General features: G+C 28.5%; 2 protein-coding genes across 4 annotated transcripts in view; one reads left to right on the plus strand and one right to left on the minus strand.

The window, feature by feature from the left end:
• Nucleotides 1-5,918: 5,918 nt before the first annotated feature.
• Nucleotides 5,919-6,839, minus strand: LOC119668776. The gene is made up of 3 exons (XM_038078405.1): nucleotides 6,753-6,839; nucleotides 6,519-6,695; nucleotides 5,919-6,456 (listed from the first exon to the last, which is right to left on the minus strand). The coding sequence occupies exon 3, from the start codon at nucleotides 6,427-6,429 to the stop codon at nucleotides 5,926-5,928; it is 504 nt and encodes a 167-aa protein (XP_037934333.1). The 5' UTR covers nucleotides 6,430-6,456; nucleotides 6,519-6,695; nucleotides 6,753-6,839; the 3' UTR covers nucleotides 5,919-5,925.
• Nucleotides 6,840-10,607: 3,768 nt separating this feature from the next.
• LOC119668775 (disheveled-associated activator of morphogenesis 1) overlaps nucleotides 10,608-16,763 on the plus strand; it is a 101,412-nt gene continuing 95,256 nt past the window's right edge. For 2 of the 3 annotated variants that reach the window (XM_038078401.1, XM_038078403.1), the window contains exon 1: nucleotides 10,609-11,019. In XM_038078401.1, coding sequence (XP_037934329.1) covers nucleotides 10,972-11,019 — 48 coding nt within the window. In that variant the 5' untranslated portion in view covers nucleotides 10,609-10,971. Of the gene's footprint in view, nucleotides 11,020-16,763 lie in introns of all 3 variants that reach the window. The other variant, XM_038078402.1, reaches the window with a different exon arrangement.

The following is a 16,763-nucleotide window of genomic DNA, read 5'->3' on the forward strand; positions in this document are numbered from 1 at the left end:
TTTGTCTATTTAGTTGTGCCTTCTGCGGAGAGTTAATTTTTTATCGTTAAGCTGACAAGTTGTATTTAGTATACTTTTGAAATATTCTTTATTTTTGCTTGCTCCTCTTTAATTGTGTTGACATTACTATTTTTGTCCTCGATGGGTCTAATAGGGTTACAGTTTTTTTGGTAAATAGTTTGTATTACAGTATATAGTGCGCTCATATCGATTTTTAGAGCTCATTGCTATTATTTTCGGCGCTGCTGTTGTTTCATACACCACATAGCATACCATACGTGGTCCGAATTTGTCAATTTGGTGAGTTCCATGTTATTTTCTGATTTATTTTATTTGCAAACATTGAACCACAGGTTTTCAAATCATGGTTAATACATAATTTGATTAGCAACTCGTTGTTTTCGTTTCATATACGGAGAGCATGATCCTCCATTATCGATTCGTAACCAGCATTATCTAATCTAATTTAGACATTGCTGGCTCCTATCAAAACGATTATATCTTCCTATGCTATAAAAAATTTCTTTTTCATTCAAGTCCCTAGATGTGAATGTGGACTTATCTTCTGAAATTTGGTCCAATCAACAGCTTGACGATGAAGTCCGCATATTTACGCGGATTCTTCAAAACGCAGCATGGAAGTGTAGTCCATTCTCCAATTCTAAATCTCATCCCCAAATCTGTTTCTGCTAACATTCGATACTTGATTTCAAAAAAACACAAGTTTATACAAAAATGGAATGGAAGTTTACACAAAAATGGAGGGTATCCACCCAACAATAGCTTAATAGATTAACTAAATATCTGAGTACGCAAATCAAACTATTTAAAAACGAGTCTGTAAAAGTATATCTTAGCAATGGAATACCATTTATTCCCTGTGGAAATACTCGAAAAACCTGAAGAAAGATGATCGCAACATATCTAATGCATTTTGTGAATACTTGGCTAATATTTTTACAATAGCAAATAGCGATAGCATTTATCTTGACTCCTTTCTCACTAGATATCATCATCATCATTCACATCATAGATTTTCCTTTCTCATTAATATGTAATGAAATTCCACACGTCTCTGAATTATAACTCAGATGCCAAGAAAATGCCACAACGAGCCTTCAAGCCCTTCTTAACCAAGTGCTAGAGTGGACTAACAAAAGAAAATAAAATTAAATACGTTGTGTGTGTATGAAAACTGTACATGTTGTGTTCACATATAAGCAAATTAGAAATGTACCTCTGTATATTGATGACCAACAAATTCCATACGCAAATACAAATATATACTTGGGCATGACACTTGATGCGAGACTGAGACGTGAACATGTCAAAAAAACAACATTAAGAACTAAATCTTTAATTCAACTCAATTAAGTGGCTACTTGGACGACATTCCGTTATATCAGTCGAAAACAAGCTAATAATACATAAGCAGGTGCAACGTCTAATTTGGGCATACGAATCTCAACTCTGGGGTTGCACATCGAAGTCAAATAGGCAGATAATCCAACGATATCAAAACAACATAGTAAGAACATTTACCAATGCTCCATGGTATGTCTGTAACACCGACTTTCATCGTGATTTGCATGTTGCGACATGCTGAAATAATCACGCTTCAGGCTGAAGCATATAAAGAAGACTTGAAGTTCACTGCAACACAGAAGCTTTGTCACTTATTCAAAATGTCTGATTTACCTAATAAATTAAATATTAATCATTATACTATAAAATTATTAATATCGACTATTTTAAATACCCGATATAAAAATATTGCTAATTAGTTTTTAGGCGCAATTGAATAAATAAAATTATGCACAATGATCCCCAACATGTCTTTTAGAGAATAAAAATTATACAACATATTGTTACGATTTTAATCATGGCAGCAATGGAATGATTGAAAATAATTTGTTTATGTCAATTGGTAGTTTAAGCCAGTCAGAATTATTTTAGTTGTGTAGTGTTTCGGAAAATTTTTCGGAATAAAATACTATAATATTAATACTACTGATGAAATAAAGTATATAGATTCTCAAGTCAAGAAGTTTTTCATTGTACAAAATCCTACGATTCGAATGAACATGCATTACAGCCGATAACGTTACAATATGATAGCAGAAACTATCGTAAAATTAAACTCCTATGAAACTATAATTATTTTTTTCTAATAAAAATCACTCTCAAGATAGAAATTATATATTGTGTTTCTATTCTAATAAAAAATATGACAACGACTCTGAACAAACAGCTTAGTATGTCCCTGCAATAAAACAAGTGAACTAAAAGTGTCGTTACAAGATTTATATTTTATATATACATGTGGTTATTTTCTTTAAAAAAATATGCAATATTTTTTGATACTCTTACAGAACCTCAGACTTTTATTCAATCCAAAAAAAAACTTCTTTAATAATAAAATAAAATTTAGTGTTTTTTTTTTGTCTTTTTTAACTTTAAAAGTTCAAACTTCTCAAAATATATTAAACTTATCAAAAGCTTCTTAAAACTTATCAACTTCTCAAAAACGCGTGTGTCTTAACCAAAAAACTCTTTTCTTCTCTCGTCATTTCTTTTTCCTCCCTTACTTCTTTCTTTCGCTTCACTGCCTTATCTGCATACATACAATAATGCTCGTATTGTAAAAAACATATACAAAACAATGAAGAAGAACATCTACATACACTACTTTATTTATTGTAAACAATTCTTTGGAATCTTTGAAATTTATAACAATATTAGGACTTTTCTTGAAACTGAAGCATAAATTTGAATGCAAATTGTTTACACCATTAGCACTTTTTGCTACTAAGCTGTGCTGTTTTCATTAACGGTTACGTTGTGTTTTTTTTGCTATTTTCATTCTCTTTCTCATATTGTTTGTAAACTCTACAGTAGTGCTGTTCATATTATTCGAATTTTTTTAAAATTCAAACTTCTCTGATTATTCGATTAATCTGATTTCAACGAAATCTTCGAAGTTGGAAATGAAATCGGATTTTATGGGCGTGTGCGAGTTGTGCTACGTTGATGCTAAACCAAATGAAATTTTTTGCACTGCATACATTTAGCCATTTAGTTGAAAAAAGTGTGCGAGTTGCATTTTGAGAGCTAATATCAACTGTGAATATATTTTGATTTCAATACTTTGTTTACATATTATGCAATGGAGGAGAACGTACAAGTTAATGAACCAATTTTACAAATTAATTGAGTTAAATAATCATCGTAAAATATTGAAACAGATATTCTTAGCAGAATATTCAAAGGTAATTATAAAATAATTTCAGTAAGTAACATAAATGATCAGTTTGACTATTTAGAGCTTGCTCTTAGGCAAAAGTGTATATTCTTCCGAAATATTTAAAGCTGTTGTGAAAAAAGATAATTCGATTATAAAAAAATATTGAATCTTCTTCACCAAATGAAGACTCGTTTCATTTTCGTAAAATGAACTTGACCCGCGGCATTAAGTTGCGTAAAATAGCTAAACTTATACCTTCTGGTGCAAAAGTTGAAGACGTTTGCATAGAAGCTGGTATGTAAACATTGCATCAGTGTCGTCAGCATGCTACTCAAGAAGATTTCGAAATGGCTGTCGCTAAAGTTATGCAGACGGATTCCGGGTAGAACGTGTCTATTTAGAAATTATGGAGGCAAATTTTTAAACTTATATTTATACACCGAGTGTGATAAAATGATTATTGATTTGTAATTGGATTATCATTTCTTGGATCTTCACAATTAAAAATTAAAAACTTGAAATAACATTTACGTTTTTTGTATTTGCTAATTTTTGGAATAAAAAATTTCGCACCATGCTACAGTAAGAATCTGTTGAAAGATTGACCTTGTCTCAAACTTACTCTGCATCAACTAAGTATTGTCACTAAAAATTTTAGAAGTTTCACTGTTCGTAAGAAAAAGAGAGCACTTAGGATCCAATAAATCAACGCACTTCTCTTGAACAACACTTCAACAATAAAATGTGTGCAGACGTTGCATAAATTAGAGTAGTGATTCTCGACTTAGGACATGCTGTAAATCAAAAAAATACTCAATGTATTTTACAAATAAAATATTAAAAGCAACCGATGCAAAGAGTAGTATCAATATTTTCCAAACAAATAATATCGTTAAAGCCAAAAATTCAATAGGGTTCACGAGTTCGAGTAACGAGCTCGGTAACCGAGTAAAAGTGCAACTAGTTACGCTAACTCGTGAGTACACGTGATTGTGTCGATTTGTTAACGACAGTTGTTAAAATCAGCTGATTTTTGATGAATTTGTAAGTGATTGTGAAAACTTTTGTTTTGTTTTAAGAATTTAAAATAAACATTAATTTATTATGCCAAAATTAACTGAAAAAAGCAAAATTGTTAGCTTTTGAGTTACAAATGTTATAGTTAAAACAGGATAAAATGGCTTAATGGTAAGCATTGTTAATGGAAAATATAATGTGCGTGGATGATTACAATTAATGTTTTTCAGATGAAGGTAGTGACGAGGAAGAAGTTGATGATATATTGAGCGATTTAAGAAGTAATGTGTTGGTAGTTTATTCCAATCGCCGTGGTTTTAATCACATCGTACCGAAAAGCAGTGACTGTCGCAATAACATTTTAACCAAGTTTAGATGATGGTCGGTTTTTGATGCGTGTAAACAGAAATCAATTTGCTTATTTAGTTGCCTTGATTTCTGAATCTGAAATATTTAAAAAAGCAAACGCCAGCAATCAGTTTCCGATTGCATTACAGTTAGCTATAGTTCTGTATCGTTTGGGCTCTTCAGGAGAGAGTGCGTCAATTAGGAAGGTAGCAGCTACTTTTGGAATTGGCGATAGTGCAACTTTGATGAAAATTACACAAAGAATTTTTAGTGTTTTTATAACAATATTGCCGAAGTACATCGTATGGCAAAGCACATCAGGAACAAATAATAAGTGACACGTACAATGAATTACCGTTTTGCATTGGTTATATTGATGGCACTGAAATAAAAATTGCAGAAGCACCACAAATTAATCATGAAAAATATTTTTCAAGAAATCACATTTATTCCATTAAACTTCAAGCTGTTTGTGATTACAAATTAAGAATAAGAGATGTTGTTGTTGGTTATCCCGGCTCGACTCACGATGCTAAAGTTTTTTCGAACTCAATACTTTTAACAGAAAAAGATCTTTTTTTTTTTAATCAATCATGGATTGCTGGTGACTCCGCATATCCGTTGTCTGATATCATTATAACACCATATAGAAGCAACGCACAGGAACTTACCATTGAAGAACGAATTCAGTTCAATAAACGCCATAGTAAATATCGAGTTCGGGTGGAACATTGTTTTGGGTTATTGTAGGAAAAATTTTGTAGCTTGAAAGCACTAAGAGTTCGAATTAAAAATAACAAAAGTCATAAATTTTGTTGTGAATGGATACTTGTGTGCTGTATTCTTCACAACATATTGCTTACTGAATTTAAAAGTCAAATCCGTGAAGAAATACATATTTCTGCAGAGGAAGATCTTCCTGATATGTTACTCTATAACAACGAATCTAGTGCTTATGAAAGTAAAAGAAAGTCAATTTACAATCTTATGTTTAATTAATTTGCATTTATAAGAAACTTAAAATAGTGAAAACATAAATATAATTTATAAAATGAAAAAATACAAGTAAAAGTAAGAGTAATATGAAAAACTGTTAAAAAATAAATATACAGTTAAACTTAAATATAAGGAGGTAATGTTATTAAAAAGTTCAAAACTAAACTAAACTTATATACTATATATACTAAACCTAATACACTAAATGTATCGAACTTATCATTAATAGATTAAAAATAATAAAATTAAATTTTAATATTTATTAAAACTTAAAACTAAATTCAATCATTAATTAGTTAGGACAAAATAAAATTAAAAAATTAGCTATCGTTTGTTTTGCCATATTTTAAATCCAGTTCATATATCGCCAATCTCTCTTTTTGTTTTAACTTCTCCTCTTTTAGCCTGAATCTCATGTTCATCTTATCCTCCTTCATGCGCAATTTTTTTAGTTCCAATTCTTTGCGAAACTCGAATTTTTCTACTTCAAGTTGAAGCTTCCGATTTTGGAACTCCTCTTGTTTGCGTTCAATATCGCTTAGTTCCTGAATGGCGGATGTTTGTTTATTACGTCTTAAATTGTTTTCGAAACGAATCCTCCCTGGTGTAGTTTTTTTTTGTGTGTTAACCTCGCTTCTGTTAGTAGTGGTCTGTTGCACAGTATTTTCTGTCAGTATATCTGCATAAAATATTGTGCTAAATGGTGTTGCTTCTTCGCTGTTCGCTATTTCAACGTCTCTTCTCGTCGAATACCATAACAGAAGATTGTAAAACAATTTCGTTACTCCAAGCTTTCTCACCAAATATTTCCGACAATTGGTCATAATACGGACACATCAATTTTACCTTATCTACAAACAAAAAGGTAACATATATATAACATTTATACTATCATAAAATTGATTTTAATTACCTCTTACAGATGTGACTTCTTCGTCATCTAGCAAGCCGGCGCCAGTAGACTTGCGCCAATTGTTTGCGTTAACAAATTTTGCTTAAAATATCTCATCTTAAATCTTACTAAGTCCCACGTCGCATCAATTTTTGTCACTTCCAATAGTTCTTTATAATATATTTGGACTGTTTGTTTCTATAATTAAAACGAATCAAGTTTTGTGAAAATAATAAAAACAAACTGTCATCCAACCTCAAAATGTCCGTTTGCATGAATATATTCTAATATTTTTAAATATTCCTCATTTGTCCATTTTCGTACTGAATTTTTTCTTTTCCGTGTTTTTGTTTGTACATTACTCACTAAATTAAAACATTTTAATTTAAAAATTATATTTAATTTGTTAACTTACTTTTGCCAAATCTCCTGCTCTTCACTTAACACAATATTTAATATTAATCAAAAACAAAACAAATTTTAAATGCTGCCCATACGAAATGCTTAGGATAAATACATATTCGGAGTAAAATTTTTTCTTATGTATAAGAAATATGGCAACATTGAAAAAAGAGTAAAAGTGCAACGCAAATGTTAGTCAAACCAAATGCTTGACTAACGTAGTAACATTGCAACACACCACTAGATATGTATTTTGTTGTTGCTGCGTTGCACTTTTAATACGTTACTCGGTTACCGAGCGCGTTACTCGAACTCGTGAATAACCCTAATATTTTACAGGCTGGCGGTCCTAATCGCGTGTATCAGCGGCTGAGTAACACTGGTTTAAAGTTTGATACCCTTATTTTGAAGTTATTTAGGCCACCATCATTCATAGTCAACTGTCACAAAATACATTTAAATGTATACAAAATAAAAAGTTCAGAAAATAATTGTGTTGTATAAATCGAATTTTGTTTTATTTAATAATTAAATTACTAAAACCGTATTTACAAGCACTACAAGATATGGATTAAAATATGTAAGTCAAAAATTGTATTTGTTTGAAGACAACAACATATGAATATCATTATTGTCAGCAACATCCAAACACGTTTGACCATTTAAATTAATAAGTTTACTATTTGCATTAAATGATGTTAGGACGTACACATTCAACGTGACCACAACTAGCAGAATAATGTAACGCAGTCTGTTCTTCACCATCACGTACATATATCTACATTAGCACCTGAATTGAGTAAAAAATGTAAAATTTTCAATGCATTGTGATCTGCTGCCCAGTGGATTAAACCCATGCCATTTTCGTCTAAGTCACTCAGTTATCCAAATGTTAGGTTTATTTGCAAAACTTCCAAGATTGGCTTCTATGACAAAGTCAATAGCATCTTTTTCATGTTCAGCTTTTGTACTATATCATTTGGCGGTAGCTCAATAAAATGAACTACCCAACGAAAGGCAGATTCACATTTTTAACTTTGGCTACCAAAGTGGATCAAATTTTTCGCAAAATAATACAAACGTCAAAAATTACCAAAACAATATTGCCAATGAAAAGAAATTCACTTAGTTCTTTTGGAAATAGCCATTATAATAAAATTGTATTAAATAAATGTTTATAATATTAAATAGAAGTAAAAAAAATTGTAGAAAATACAAATATTTACAAAATGTATTGGAAATGCTCATTAAATTATGAATAATATTGTGACGAATTTGGATTGAGAAATTTCAAATCGTAGCAACATGGAAAAACTGACAGAAATAAGGAAAACTAATGTCAAAGATATTTTTTCAGAAATGCTCTCCAATGCACAATTATTTGATGTGTAGAACCTGTGACGATCACGCAGGTGTACACAAATTTAATTTTGCATAATAAAATTTAGATTTTTTTGTTGTAGTTACTATTGTTAGCACGATTTACTAGTTATTTACTAATTCCTTATTTCTAGGAAAAAAAAGTAAGGTGTATATAATATTGTATCGAAGTATCTAAATAAAATGTAAATTAGTATATAACCAAAATTGTATGAAAGAAATAAATATTTGAATAGCATAAAGCGATTGGTAGGTTTTATTCACACTTTTTTGTTTCCTTGTAAATTTATAAAATAAATGTGTTCTACAAAGATTAATTTTTAATGTAATTAATTAGTTTTTTCCATAATTAATTTTAAAGGTTTAAATTTCGAGTTTAATTTCATTTTCCGTTACTAAAAAAATAATAAAAATATGTTTATAAAAGCATAAATATTAATTTCATAAAATTTTTAAGTATGTATTTTATAATATTTAAAATTTTTTGAGTTTGCTCTCACTTTAACTTTTGCTCACGAAGGTTTCAAATAATTTCATTGCGAATAAAAACCGCAAATAAGAACAAAGAATCCGATTTTATTTCCAACTTCGAAGACTGTTTATTATTCCATTAATTGAATTCTCCGAATACTTCGTAAAACCGAATACGAACGGCACTGCCCTAAATTAGCATACATTGATGCAGCTCATATTATTCGCATATTTTAAAAACCGAAACTATTTGATTGTTCAATTAATCTGATAACCACGGTTGCCACTTGAAAATTTTTTTCTGTACCAAAATTGGTTTAAAAAGGTACCATTTCTGTAAATAAAGGTCCAAAATTTTTCTATTGTCTTTTTATAAGAAAATACAATTTATATAAAATGTACAAAAAGTATAAAACAATACAATGTCCACAATAAAGTTGGGTCGCCGAAAATGTACCATTTTTTGAACATGAGTACCAGGGTACCAAACGGAAAAAAAAGTACCAATTTTGGTACTAAAGTACCATAAGTGGCAACCGTGCTGATAACAACGAAGTTCTCGGAGTTGAAACAAAATTAATAAAGCATTTTTGTTCAATGATTAATTTGATAATGTGATTTTTTTATAATGCATAATTATTTTTAAAGGTTTTAATTCGTAATCTTATTTTTTTTAATAAACGAAAAATTCAAACTTTTACGAAATTTCCACTGCTAACAAAATAATAAAAATATTTTTTTGAATACATATATATTAATATTGTCAAATTTTTACATACAATTTATATTTTTATTTCATATTTGCATTAATATAATTTCTCTAATATAAGTTATAAATATTAATATGAGTTATTTAATATGTACATTTTCAAATTAAAATTTTAAAATTTTAAGAAATAAAAAATAATGCGATAAAATAAAATAAAACAAACATTGCACATATATAATTTTCTGTATTTTTCAAATTTATGACGTTGTATTAATACAACAACAAATTTTATTATTTATACCAAAAGTTTGTGAATATTTGTGTGATGCGTGTTTATTTACATTTTGTCCTCTCCCTTCAACTTTCGCTCCCGGTATCATCGAATAATTTCACTACCAATAATAATCTTAAATCCGGATATTCGAAGACTCCGAATTTACAAAAAACCCAATTTTTTTCCACTACGGGGACATCGCTTACTATCCGATTAATCGGATCTTCCGAATAGTTCGTAAAACCGAATACGAACAGTACTAACATACACCTGCTTTACAAAAAGTATTTTTACTATTAACTTCTTGGATTTAAAATTTTCTTATATATTGTGTTGCGAGTGTTTGTGTGTATGAATACCTCGTGAAGTCGACTTAGACTAAGAGCAGCTTGTTTGAAATCATAGTTTTCAATAGTGTCGTACACGTCGAGTACAACGCTGGTGTGTAATTTTAACAATTTTTAAAAATATCTTTAAGAAAATTAATAATTTCTTTATGTGATAAAAAAATTGAACACTGAAAAAAACAATTGTGAAATAATACAATGATTTCTTTAATTAAAAATTAAAATTTTTTATATAATGAAAAATTGATAATAAAAATAAAATTATTTAGTATAGTTTTTATTTTATAAATGATCAATATAAAAAAACAATACGAAATAACTCAAATTACTTGAGCTCAAAAATAAAAAAATATATCAACATGAGTTTTAAGAGCAAACGTGTTTCCATAAAAATCTCAGCCGATATACATAAGTAAACTACTTTCTTAAGCAGAGCTTAGGAATTTTATCGGTTTTTTTTATTTCTCTAATGAAAGCGAAATTTAAATAATTGATTTCCATACAACAGCAATCTTAAAAAATATTTAAAAAATAACAAACAAATTTAACATCGCATTTTTTGAACCGGTATTGCACTTTCCCCTCATAATATAGTAGAGCCATAATCGTAGCATCACCAATAACATCAACAACAATAGCAACAGTTTACACAGCATACTTGTATTACGACGGCATACTACAAAGTAGCATACTAGTCATTGTATAGTCCACAGCCTATCCGGACATAACATATGTATGTGCACTACAGTAAAAAATGCTAAGCATTTTATTAATAAAGTGGAGAAGAGGTTAAGCTTTTATTTTAAACATTTTTCGGTGTACTTTCTATGAAAAATATTCATTTACAAATTTGAATGGACTGCATAGTGATAGTTGTGCTTAAAATTGAATATGTATATGAAAAACCAAATGAGTGTTTTGATGGAGAAATTGAACACGGTGAGTTTGAATTTTTTAAATTCAAAATGTTCATATTAAAACTATTTGTGATCGTTTGAATTATTAATGAAGCCGCACACAGCATTTTTATAATTTTTCGAAGTAAATGTTTACTAGTTTTAACTTCAAGTACTCGAATAATTTATTTCTTTCATTTTGAGTATACGTATGTATATTATGTATTACTTCCCTGTGGGGAATTTACATCACTTTAAACTGAATTTAAAACATTATATTCAAACTAGTTGTATTTTTTAATCGATTGCTTTCTTTACTACTGGCTATTCCAGCATTGCGATATCATATAAGAATTGTTTTTATTTATTAAAGTGCTTTATTTAAAACTTATACAATAAAATGAAAGTATTTATACTTAAGGTACTATATTATTATTGAATTTAAATATTAATAATATTAGAATAGTTACGAGTTCACTTTTTATATTTTGCGAAACTGAATAAAAATTTGTGTATGAAATAAAAATTAATAATATGAAACCAACTTAAAATGTTACTATTTTAAAATGTTTTTAATTAGAATATAAAAATTTTATAATGTTTTTAGTATTTATTCTAATTATTTTTATGCATTAATAATATTTTTTCTGAAGTTAAGAAGTGTTCTTTTAAATTATTTGTCAATATTCAGGAAAATATATTTAAAATTAAGAAATAAAAATAATTCAAATAAAAACAATAATTAAATTTATTGAATTTTAAAATTTATATATAGAATTTACCGCTAAAAATATCCTAAAAGTAGTAATTGTAACACTATAAAAATTATTTAGTGAAAATTAATAAAATTATGAATAAAGGAATTGAAATGGGAGAAGAAGAATCTAATTTTATGATTAACTTAAAACTAAATAAAATCAATGTAACCAAAAATAAAACGAATTTTAACCGTGATCATTTATATAAGGAAGAATAATATAATACAGTCAAACTTCCATAACTCGAACTAAAAAGAGAGTAAGTGCAAAAAGAGCTTTAAAGAACAAATAACACACAATTCTGCTTCCATAAGTTGAACTTCTGTAACTCTAATTTCTACATACACATAGTCAATAAAGTTTGCGTACACCTTACGAGTTTTGATATGTGATAAAGAAACACAACATAATTAAATATTTTATATTTATTTTTACATATGATTATTCCTTGAAATTTTAAGTTTAAACAGTCTTGTACCTACTATACACCTCCGATATTCCCACACCATTCTTGCTTCTTTTACTGATGATACTGAAAAATTAAATTGCGTGAGATAGTAAAGATGACAAACATATCATACGAACGTGTATATAAAAAGCTTTCGGTCGCGTTTGATCACAATTGACCAAAAACGGCAACGATTTCGTCATTCAAAACATTGTTTGGAAATGTTTATGCACAATCTAGCTGACTGTAAGCGTCGAGTAATTGATGAAACATTGATTCATTTCTTCACATCTTAGGGAAAACAACAAGCCATAGAATGGGTAGAGCTGGGGGTAGTGCTTCCAAACGTCCACGAACTCAATCTGCTGGAAAAGTTTTGGCTTCCGTATTTTGGGATTCAAGTGGCATAATTTTCATAGACTATTTCGAAAAAGGAAAAACAATAACATCAGACTACTATTGCATATTATTGAATCGATTGAATGAGAAGTTTAAGAAAAAACGACCACATTTATCGCAGATAAAAATTTTGTTTTTGCAGGATAACGCACCCGCTCACACGTCAATGAAAAACAGTGGAAAATTGAATGCATTACGATAGGATAACTTGAATATATCGTTCCAGCGAAAAAGATTTGCATTAAATGATGAAGTGGAATGGGAAATGGAGGTATATTTTAAAAGACTTGATAAATCGTGTTACTTAAAAGGTATCCAAATATTGAAAGATTGTAGGACTTGTTATGAACTTAAACAACGTGTTGATATTTCGTTGGCTTGACTCGAACTGAACTAATAGAATCAAACAAAAGCTAACCAAACCAAATCAATTATGCTGAGATTTGCATTCTTAAGATAAGTGCGGTGGTGTTTGTCGTATGTAAGTTGATTCCTATAGGAGAAACCATAAGCGCAACATTGTTCATAAAGTAAACAAAGAATACTGTGTGCAGCTTGACTACAGTGATCATGGCTGAATCAGCATAAACAGTAAGTAAGCTTCAATGCACTTGAAATAAAGTAAACAGGAAGCGTTACTTTGTGTGTAGGATAAATTCCTAAACAAAACTGTGATATTGCGATTTGTCTTTTATTTGTCTTGATACAAAATAAGACAAAACTTAATTTGACAAATATGTGGAATAAATCCACATAACACCTCCGCCCTTAAAGAAAGGCAATGACATAGTAATTGACTTTACTTCCAAAAGCAAATCACATCACAACAAACAGGCATGGCCAACCCCAACTTTGACTTCAATTAATCCAAATCAATAACTTTATTAAAGCATATATATATATATAACAATATTTAAATTTTCATACAGGTTTTGCTTAACATAAATAATAAAATTTTTTTATATATGATTAAATAAATTTTTTTTTTTTTTTTTTTTATGATTATGTTAACTAATTTCTTTCTTACAGTATATGCTTATCGGATATTTGAAATATTTTATAATAAATTTACAAAATATTAAATATATTTATTTATATATTTACCATTCATAATTGTATTTATTTTTAAAATTATTGTGTTCAACAGTTACTTCGCCATCAGATTTTTTATTAGTATATACAACAATATTATTCCTTAAGGGATTTGGCGACTCCTTTTTTACATTAAAACATTTATTAAATATATTTATACATAAATTTCCTTTTATACATTTTACAATAATTATTATAATTATGGTTATAAATAATGACATTAATCCGTACCAATATGAGTTGGAATTCAATTTAATAGAATTTAGAGACTTTGATATAAAACTTTTCTGATTATTTATTTTAATACTTAAATCATCAATATTTTTAATATTACTAGGTTTTAGTTTAGATAATAATTCAATTTCTTCTATTTCATTAATCTTTATGTTTAAACAGCAATCATCAGAATAACCAAAATATAGGTCGTTAAATACAGTTTCATTTTTGTTATCAGATATTATAATTTTATAATCTACAGTTTCGAACTTACAATTAAAATCAAAATACAATATACCAACTCCATTCAAATATCCTTTTTCTTTAATTTTATTTTGTTTACATTCATATTCATATTTTATTTCATTGGTTACGGCGTACATATATTTATTATCATTTATTTTCATGTATGTCTCTACATTATAAGGTATGTATTTAATTTGACAATGTTTACTGTTTCGTTTCATAAAGTTATTTAAAACACAATTTTCTACAGTAATAGTTGATTCAGATATTAATTCATTAGCCAACAGATAGCTATTATCAACAACTTCGAAATCATTTAAATTATCAAACATGGCAAAATATTCCTTATCCCTAGATATTAAAAAATAATTATTTTCTTTTTCTAATATTACCTGTTTATTCTTCTCAAATATTGGAACTGGTATTACCTGATAGGTATCATAAATGTCCTTTTTGACAAATGGAACTAGAACTATTACAACTATAACCTTCTTGTGTTCAAAAGCTTTAATTTTAGAATACTTTATTATTTGGCTGTATGATTCCAAACTAGGTGTATATAAAAGATTTGGTTCATTTTTACTTTTCAGTAATATATCAATAAATTTTTCTGGACTCAATAACATTGGGTGTATTAATTTTAGTTGCATGAATAAAATGATATCAATTAGCCTTTCTAATTCAAATTCAAGATCTAAACAACTGCTTACTATTTTTAATTCTATTTCTTGCATGTATTCAAATATAGCCATATTTTTACTATTTTCATTGACTGTTCCTATTAATGAGTTAAGTTTATTTATGAATTTATTGGTAGTATTCTGTATATCTTCGAAACTTTTCTTTATGTTTAAGTTTTGTTCATTTAAATTTTGAATAATTTTAATTTCTTCCTTCAACCCTGTTTTTATAAACTCTTCATTATTATTTATATCCGTTATCACCTTATTATAATATTCAGCATCCTCACTATCCATAGTACCAAATAAAACTTTAAGCCCTGATCCTATTATATTTAATATTCCTCTCTTGTTTCTATTTCCCTTCAAACTGGACTTAATTCCAAGCATATTATGTACTACATTTATTTTTTTTATTAAATTTTTAAAATGCTGTTTTCCAAAAACAATGATCTCTTCACATTCGTGATAGGAATCTATGCAAGTTTTATCTACATGATCTACTTTACTCCCAAGCCAATTAATTTTATCTTCATAAGAAGTTAGATTTACATTAGTAATTATGGATATATGACGGTCCACGATTCTGGTTTCCTGTACTTTCTTGAAATAGAAGCTTCCTTTCCCATTAATATCCTCGATTTTAAGAGCGAATATAGCTAGAAAAAAGCTGAACAGTTTAAACAAAATTAGTTTTCAATATATCTTTTAATTAGATTTTTTGAAATTTTTCTTGTTCTACGATTTGTTCTTATAAAGACATTAGCTTCGGTGACTTTTACAATGGTATATGGACCAGTAAAAGTATTTTCTAACTTTTTATTTTTTGTAAGATTTTTCACAACTATCTTTTGACCTACTTCATAATTAGGTGTATCTGTTATCTTTTTATCATAGATTAATTTTGACTTTTCCTTACAAACTGTTGTATTTTCTTTTACTTGCTTTTCAATGTTCTCTATGATAACTTTTATATTATTGACATATCCCCCTATAGTTACTAAATCTAAAGCGTCAATTCCACTCGGTCTATTTCCTTTCCTTCCAAAAATTATTTCGTGTGGTGAAAAAGCAGTGGAGGAATGAGTTGTTGTGTTATAACATAAACCTGCAAACTTCATTGCTTCATCCCAATTCGATTTCTCAAACTCAACTGTATTCAAATATTCCTTTAACCTTCCATGTACTCTTTCTATAGATTCATTTGCTTGTGGGTGAGCCACACTAGTAGTAATATGTTTAATCTTGAAGATTTTAGCTAAATCTTTCATTAACTCATTACAAAACTCTGTACCATTATCCGTTAATATTATTTTTGGAATAACAAAATATGTAATCCATTCGTTTACAAAAGCTTGAGCAACCGTTTCGGCACTTTTATCTTTAAGTGGTGTGAAACGCACATATTTTGAAAGACTGTTTTGTATACTTAATGCGTACAAATTTCCAGATTCGGATACTGGATAAGGTCCAGTTAAATCCATGCTGACTTGTTCAAGTGCACTAGAAGCATTTGAAACCAATTGCATAGGCATTCTAGTAGGATGTCTGTCAATTTTACCTAATTGACACTTTTTACAAGCTCTTACATAGTCTGCAACCATATCATTTAAATTTTTCCATGTGTACTTTTCTCTAATTTTCGCAATAGTTGCTTTTTGTCCGACATGACCACCTATAATACTATCATGATATTCCTTAATTATTTCTTTCATTTTCTGAGAGTCTGTTACCTCGATCATTTTTCCTCTGGCCTGAACATTTTCCTCAACATTGTTTTTAAAGTTTACTTTAACCGATTCTTTTTCATTATTTTCAATTTCTATTTTCTCCTGAGTATGTTCCGCTTTTTCAAATTCTCGTTTGATCTGTTCGCTACAACAACTACAACGTTTCTTTTTTTTTTCTTTTCTTGTTACTACTAACACATTTCTACTTAAATGATCAG

Source organism: Teleopsis dalmanni, chromosome 1 (assembly GCF_002237135.1).
Source record: "Teleopsis dalmanni isolate 2A chromosome 1, ASM223713v2, whole genome shotgun sequence".
NCBI lineage: Eukaryota > Metazoa > Arthropoda > Insecta > Diptera > Diopsidae > Teleopsis > Teleopsis dalmanni.